Source organism: Carassius auratus, chromosome 10 (genome assembly GCF_003368295.1).
Source record: "Carassius auratus strain Wakin chromosome 10, ASM336829v1, whole genome shotgun sequence".
NCBI classification, from domain to species: Eukaryota; Metazoa; Chordata; class Actinopteri; order Cypriniformes; family Cyprinidae; genus Carassius; species Carassius auratus.
In genome coordinates, this window is record NC_039252.1 from 1290795 (window position 1) to 1299465 (window position 8671).

At 38.1% G+C, this 8671-nt stretch overlaps 1 protein-coding gene across 2 annotated transcripts in view; it reads right to left on the bottom strand.

The window, feature by feature from the left end:
- The window catches only part of wrn (WRN RecQ like helicase), a 49396-nt gene that overhangs the window by 39637 nt on the left and 1088 nt on the right, over positions 1–8671 (bottom strand). For both annotated transcript variants that reach the window (XM_026273091.1, XM_026273092.1), the window contains 4 exons: positions 8141–8259; positions 5045–5190; positions 4816–4964; positions 370–519 (listed from right to left, as the gene is read on the bottom strand). In XM_026273091.1, the coding sequence (XP_026128876.1) occupies positions 370–519; positions 4816–4964; positions 5045–5190; positions 8141–8259 (564 nt within the window). The remainder of the gene's footprint in view (positions 1–369; positions 520–4815; positions 4965–5044; positions 5191–8140; positions 8260–8671) is intronic.

Below are 8671 nucleotides of genomic sequence, written 5' to 3' on the forward strand. Positions count from 1 at the left end.
TATTTTCTGTACCTTCTGAAGGGCAGTACTAAATGAACAAAATAGAAAAAAAAATAAAGAAAAATGTACACATCTTCATTCTGTTTTCCATTCCCCCAACCCCCTCCACCGGCTCTTAATGCACTGCTTTTCCTTCTGGAGCATCACTGATTCTGTCTATGTAAACTTTTAACACAATGTATGTGTGTCTATATATATATAAATATACACAGAACACACTTATATTATGTAAACACAAACTTTTATTTTGGATGTGATAAATCGCAATTAATCGATTTGAGAGATATATATATCGCCGGCATTTAGTTCATCACAACACAGTTTTACCCATTTACTGTACTTTAACTGCAACTGTTAATATCGACTCACGTAAGCGTCTGTGGCAGCATATCTCTTCTGGTCTTCTGTCAGATCATAGTCGTCCCAGTGACTACAGCGCACATGTTTGTCTTTGAAGAGCTGCTTCTTCAACAAGTGCTTCACTAGACCGTCCAAACTCCACTTCTCTCCACATCTCAGCTGAATAAAATGAACAAATAAGCATCAACTTATCTCAATTACAATCGAAATGAATCTTCAGAATTACTGTGGTCAAGTTTAGTCAGCTGCAGATATTTCCTAGCATCAACTGTTTTCAGTGGAAATATTGTACATTAGAGTGCTCCTCCAGTACTACTTTCATGTCTGTCCTTTTTTACACAGTAATGGACTATTTATTTTCTTTGACAAAGCTTCAAGAAAGTAATTGGTCATTTGATCTGAAAATTATTCAGTTCAATTATTAAATTCACATACGTTTATGTAGAGAACACAAACAGAGATTTTTAACTAAAACCTTTGCAGTCTTTCAGTCACATGATGTAACTGGAGATGAATCACAGCTTTGAGAATTATAAAACATACACAAACAAAACCAAATTAAACCCAGCGATTTGTGATGATACTAAAGTGTGAAGACACAAAACCATCTGTCTGTGCAAGAAAATGAACAGTATTTATATTGTTTTTTTTTAACCATGTAAAAAATGTCAATATCATTAATATCAAATATAAAAAATATACTTCAAGCATACTTTCCAAAAAGAACGCGTTGAACATTTAAAATCAGATCATGTTACTGCGGACTGCTCTACTACGCAAGCTCTCATGAGTGCAGTGCCAGAAATCAAGAGTTCAATCCCAGAATCAGAGCTTCGCTGTTACATAGATACATTTTATTCCTGGTGTTTTGCTTATTTTATGCAATCTGGCAACCATTGCAGAAGCAAACGCTCGCTCCTCATATATATTATATATACAGTACAGACCAAACGTTTGGACACACCTTCTCTTTCAAAGAGTTTTCTTTATTTTCAGGACTATGAAAATTGTAGATTCACACTGAAGGCATCAAAACTATGAATTAACACGTGTGGAATTATATATGGAATTATATACATAACAAAAAAGTGTGAAACAACTGAAAATATGTCATATTCTAGGTTCTTCAAAGTAGCAATCTTTTGCTTTGATTACTGCCATCTTGGATTTCCGGTCTTGCGAGTGTGTGCGTAGATATTTCCGCCGGTTGTGCTAATCGCCAGTTCAGAGAACCGGAGAAATCCAAACATTACCTTCTATATATGTTTACAGGATTTATAATATCACTTCATATGCAAATAAGATTTACACTGCTATTATTACTATTCTATACATGAAAACTGAGCCAGAGCATTTAAAACTGTGTATGTTTGGGTCTGGTGAATGAATTAAATACACTAATGTTCCCTACTGTTCACGAAATGAAAATTGAACTCATGGTGTGTACACACAGATACATAATTTATTTTTACCTTACCAATTATGTAAATGTAAAAATTACTTCTTTCTCGAAAATGTTTGTATTACATTTATTATTATCTGTTTGTTTAATGAAATGCTCACCTTGTGAGACATGGGCTGTGATTTATCTTCACATTTCTCAATTGTGCACATACATTAGTTTGTTTCATCATCATTTTACAACATATTTTATTATTTGACAGTCAACTTTGCATCAAACATTTTGAAATGAAAAAAACGGGCTGTAAAAATACTAACACGACTAATTTTAATATTTGTTTTATCTGAAGAATTCGTAACAAAATACATGCGCTGCTTAGACAAAATTATTTCTGCTGCAGATATTTTACAATACAGATAAACATTGATAAAAACACACATGAATGCAAACCTACCATAGCATTACGTTAAATTGTACACAGTTATTAACTGTTATCAAATAAAGTTAATAAAACATACATACTTTATCAGAATTATCGGTCTCTTTTGACAGTCAGATACCTTATGATCCTATAGATAACAGTAAGAACAAAATCAGCTCTCCGAAAAAGTAAAGTATTGCATATTTGAGTGGTTTGTGTTTGAAAGAAGAAATCCCTGTGGACCGATTAACCTGAAGCCGACGCTGATCCGCATAATCAACAGAAGAATAAAGCAATCTCCACGTTATATCTTGATTAATTTCCAAGGTACGCAAAAATTTAGGGAGGATGTTTCCTCGTGTCTGTGATATACCACTATCAGCTGTTAAATTTGAAAAACATTAATTATATACATCTAGCCAAGTTTCGTATGTAAGTTTCCCTTATAGTAAATGCGAGCGTCGCAGGACCGGAAATAAGTATGCACACACTCGCGTCGCTGATGCTCACCGGCGCTATCTTGTGCACCTAGCCCATAAGTGTGATTTCTTTCCTTATAAATGGGGTTGGGATCATCAGTTGTGTTGTGCAGAAGTCAGGTGGATACACAGCTGATAGTCCGATTGAATAGACTGTTAGAATTTGTATTATGGCAAGAAAAAGCAGCTAAGTACAGGAAAACGAGTGGCCATCATTACTTTAAGAAATGAAGGTCAGTCAGTCCGAAAAATTAGGAAAACTTTGAAAGTGTCCCCAAGTGCAGTCACAAAAACCATCAAGCGCTACAAAGAAACTGGCTCACATGCAGACCGCCCCAGGAAAGGAAGACCAAGAGTCACCTCTGCTGCGGAGGATAAGTTGATCCGAGTCACCAGCCTCAGAAATCACAGGTTAACAGCAGCTCAGATTAGAGACCAGGTCAATGACAGACACAGTTCTAGCAGCAGACACATCTCTAGAACAACTGTTAAGAGAAGACTGTGTGAATCAGGCCTTCATGGTAGAATATCTGCTAGGAAACAACTGCTAAAGAAAGGCAACAAGCAGAAGAGACTTGTGTGGGCTAAAGAACACAAGGAATGGACATTAGATCAGTGGAAATCTGTGCTTTGGTCTGATGAGTCCAAATTTGAGATCTTTGGTTCCAACCACCGTGTCTTTGTGCGACGCAGAAAAGGTGAACGGATGGACTCTACACGCCTGGTTCCCACTGTGAAGCATGGAGGAGGAGGTGTGATGGTGCGGGGGTGCTTTGCTGCTGACACTGTTGGGGATTTATTCAAAATTGAAGGCATATTGAACCAGCATGGCTACCACAGCATCTTGCAGCGAAATGCTATTCCATCCGGTTTGCGTTTAGTTGGACCATCATTTATTTTTCATCAGGACAATGACCCCAAACACACCTCCAGGCTGTGTAAAGACTATTTGACCAAGAAGAAGAGTTGATGGGGTGCTGCAGATGACCTGGCCTCCACAGTCACCGGACCTGAACCCAATCGAGATGGTTTAGGGGTGAGCTGGACCGCAGACAGAAGGAAAAAGGGCCAACAAGTGCTAAGCATCTCTCAGGGAACTCCTTCAAGACTGTTGGAAGACCATTTCAGGTGACTACCTCTTGAAGCTCATCAAGAGAATGACAAGAGTGTGCAAAGCAGTAATCAAAGCACAAGGTGGCTACTTTGAAGAACCTAGAATATGACATTTTCAGTTGTTTCACACTTTTTTGTTATGTATATAATTCCATAGATAATTACACATGTGTTAATTCATAGTTTTGATGCCTTCAGTGTGAATCTACAATTTTCATAGTCATGAAAATAAAGAAAACTCTTTGAATGAGAAGGTGTGTCCAAACTTTTGATCTGTACTGTATATATATATATATACCTTAATCCCTCAAATAAAAACTGGTAGTCAAATAAACGCCGGGCCTCAAATAGTGGACAACACAGACAATTAAAGGCCTGTTTTAAAGGCCGGGGGAACACTTGTGTGGATATTCAGCAGAGCCAGATAACGAACGTACACGCCGGAGCGTTTCTCATTCTCTAGTCAAAAACCAGTTGCATCGGTTTTCGGGTTACCAGTACACTGAACCGAGAACCGTTTCTGTCGGACACATCTGAGCTAAAGATACTGCGCATGTGTGACTGACACAGAGTGCATCGCATAAAATGGTTTATTTAAAACAATTACTTATCAAACAGATTGAATTAGAAATAAAGGCCTGCTTCAAATAAAAGCCCGTTACCTTCTGCAGTTCAGGTAAATAAAGGCCCCTGTTTTTATTTGAGGGATTACGGTACTTGTGTGTGTGTGTATGTATGTATATATTTATACATAGCTACATTAAAGTGATAGTTACATTTTGAATATGGATATATACAGTATATATTTTTTAAATGCATTGCTTCACTACACGAGGCCTTTTTTTCCTCCAAATTCTGTTCCTGAAAATCATGGTAAATCAGATAACCATTTTTTAACTTAAATAAAAACTGTTTTGGAAAATTGCACGAACCCAGCTTTCGCATAGCATCAAAAACCTATAAACGGTAACCTTTCACAATGTGGTGGATTTTCCTAGATTGCATCACATAATATGTCTATGAATACTAAGAGAGCATACCGTCTCGTTTGCCAGATCAGACAGCTCAACAATGCTCTTCAATTTGATGTCATAATCAGATAATAACTTCCACTTGTCACCCTCAATTCCCACTCCAACTTTCTTGATATTTTCATCCTCCAAAAGCATTTTTAGCCCAGGAGGAAACCCTGAAACATAAGACATAGAGTATATGAGCAGATAACAAAATAATACCAAGCAATGTAAGGGAGCTTCTACCTGAGCCCACCTGACATGGAGGAGATGTGAAACAGATAGCATTTCTCTTCTGATGCACACAGCTGCACTACAGCTACTTTCTTTGTCTTCCCTTTGGTGAAGCTGGGCGGCCATTCCAGATCAAATCCCACCGCTGAACCTGACGCCAAACTAGATCTGGAGGAGACACACAAAAGACAAATAGAAGGAGAGATTGGGAAGGTTATTGATGATAAATCCAGCCTTGGAGAAAATCCTTCCTGATGGTGTAGTGAAGTGACATTCAGCCAAGTATGGTGACCCATACTCAGAATTCGTGCTCTGCATTTAACACATCCGAAGTGCACACACACAGAGCAGTGAACACACACACACACACTGTGTGCACACACCCGGAGCAGTGTTCATCATTTATGCTGCGGCGCCCGGGGAGCAGTTGGGGGTTCGATGCCTTGCTCAAGGGCACTTAAGTCGTGGTATTGAAGGTGGAGAGAGCACTGTACATGCATTCCCCCCACCCACAATTCCTGCCGGCCCGAGACTCGAACTCACAACCTTTCGATTGGGAGTCCAACCCTCTAACCATTAGGCCACGATGGTGAGGTAGATGGGATGCTGTGGATCCTTTTTGCAGCTCTGGACAGCTTTGGGTATCTCTCCTCATTCTTTTGCAACCATTCCAGCGGTCTTGTATTGTTTTTTGTTGTGTCCTTTAAATAGGTCCTCATGTCCCTCTCCTCTGGCGGTTGCTGGACAACAGACACCACTTGGTTCTTCTCTTTTTGAATTATGAACTGCTGTTTTGCTTTATTGACACAGTACTTTCCTATTTAATGCTGTTCCGTTGCTTTGTGAACCGGATATCCAGACTGCTTTGATTTGAACTCTCTCTCACAACAGACCCGGAAGAGAAGACAATGCTGAATAAAGTCATAGATTTTGCTATTTTTGGACCAAAATGTATTTTCGATGCTTCAACATATTCTAACTGACCCTCTGATGTCACATGGTCTACTTTGATGATGTTTTTCTTATCTTTCTGGACATGGACAGTAGACCGTACACACAGCTTCAATGGAGTGACTGAGAGCTCTCGGACTACATCTAAAATATCTTAAACTGTGTTCTGAACATAAACTGAGGTCCTACGGGTTTGGAACGACATGAGGGTGAGTCATTAATTACATAATTTTCCTTTTCGGGTGAACTAACCCTTTAAATGTTTGATCATGCACTGTATTTTGATTTTACAATCGTGTTATTGCTGCACAATAGCTTTACACAGGGCAAGCCTGAGGTTCACACACACTCTGTTTGCAGTATGTATGTAGTCCATATGTGGGACAGAAGCAGCACGGACTGTGCTTTCACACTGGAGTCTACTCCTGATCCACGGCTGCTTACAACAAACAACATTTATCCATTATTTGGATTTTAAATCCAAACACTGTTACTTAAAATGCCCTTTCAACATTGTGATTCTTATTTAAACAGTACAGTAATAGAGCGTTTCATAAAATATTCAATTATTTTTACTTCTGCATTTACTTTTAGATTTTTATATATTAAGTTAAGATAGAGCTACAAGTTAAGAAAGAGAGCGTGCAGAGATTCATTCACGCTGTTTGTGAAATTATGTTTCACAGAAACTTCTTAAAATTAATGTATTAGTTATTTAATGGAGAAATATGAATTTTACCTCACCTAAAGCATTATAATTATTTCACCCGTGCCGGACAGAGACTGAGACGGTGCCACTGCATGTCATGCCAAATCTCTCATGGGAGCAGTAAAGACGCTCCTGTAATCAGAAGTATATCTCCAGCACGTGCATTCAGATCAGTGTTGCCAGGTTTTCACAACAAATCCTGCCCAGTTGCTTCTTAAAACTAGTCCGACAACTGACACAAAATCGCTTTCAAAATAAACAAAGAATCGCCTGCGATTTTAACATCGATGTTGTGTAGATTGTCAGTGAATTACAGCTCGGTGTAGTAAATGCCAACCAGTGTTGCCAAGTCTGTGGTTGTTTTTCATGTCCGCGTGTCAAAGTGACCCCAATACAAATAACGTGATATTTAGCCCCTAAAATGTGAATTTTACCAAGGCAACCCTGCTAAAGAACGTATATTTTAACCCCGGGAAGCTATTTTTTATCGGGAAACCTTATGGAAACGCGATTGGGCTAGTTTTGGACTAGTTTTGAGAAGCAACTGGGCAGGATTTGTTGTGAAAACCTGGCAACACTGATCTGAATGCACGTGCTGGAGATATACTTCTGATTACAGGAGCGTCTTTACTGATGAGATGTGCATGAAAATCACATTCGATTTTTTGCACAGCCCTAAAACTAAGTAAAAAAAGAATATTCACAGTAGAAATCTCATTGACTTTTCCAAATACTTTTTTTTTTTGCATTACAATAGAGAATTTCAGATGAAACACTAAAGTGAACACAACACAAAAAAACATGATAAACAATGAGAGTATATTTCAAGGCTCCCCCAAAATCTTTGCATGGATATGAGGCAGATGGGGAAAATCTACATTTCAGTTATTTTGAGCAAACGCAGTGCTTTTGAGAGCAAACCTTGCATATAATCTTCCCACTTGCTCCATAATTTAGTGGCTCCATAGTGCCCTCTTTCGACATCGGAGGATAAAACATAAAACTGCAAGCTCCTTGCTAAGTCATGGTTAGATAGTCATGGTTGACTCTGATCAGCATACTAACTAGCTAATCCAAGTTCATGGATAGGAAGTACAAAAAACAATGTCATGTTGTTTTGAGAAGTGTATGAAAAAAGATACCATCTGAGAAAGTGAGTAGCATATCTTGCACTATAACAGCCTTCTTCAATTACTTTTTATGAACAGCAGTATAAATCATCATTGCAGATGTACCATTGAACAAGAACTCTCTTTTGATTCTGAACACTGTTTGTTGTGCACTGGACCAATAATTATTTTCTAAAAAAACAAGGAGAAATCATTTGTAGAGTACCTGAAATTATCATAATTGTTATTTTATTTTCTTAAGTCCCAGTACAAAATTCTGAACTGTCTTCAATGGGTTTTGGGGGAATTACCTAAGCATGCTTTTAAGAGATTCAGCCAGATATTTTACCTTAAATCTTCTGATAGAAATGAGCAGTCATGTTTTTCTTGGCTGTATATGACTGTGCCACCAAATTCCAGATAAGGAAGATCATCCTCCAGAATGCTCTTTTTATAGGGTCCTAGTGTCTGAGAAAACACATAGTACAAAATCTGAGGAATATTTAAAGCAAAACTGTAAGAGAATTCAAAGCACATAACAACTAAAGCATTGATGTTCACGGCAGCACTGCCACTAAAGATACATGATGCACATAGAAACACACAAAATCATAAAAATATGGAGAGCTGCCAGGTGCTTTTCATACAGGTGCACTCGGCTCTGTCTGTTTTTCAGCTTAGACAAATAAGTTATTTCCTCTCTACTTTAAATTGCTTAACCACGCAGTTTTTCTCTTCAAACCAGCTATTAGGAATATCAAAAACGCGAACATTTTTAAAAAAGACAAACAAGAATGAAAGTTTGCGTATTTTTGTAGAAGTGGTGGCATGCAAATATCATATCCAGAGTACAGCATGCCTCAATGCCAGGAAACAAACT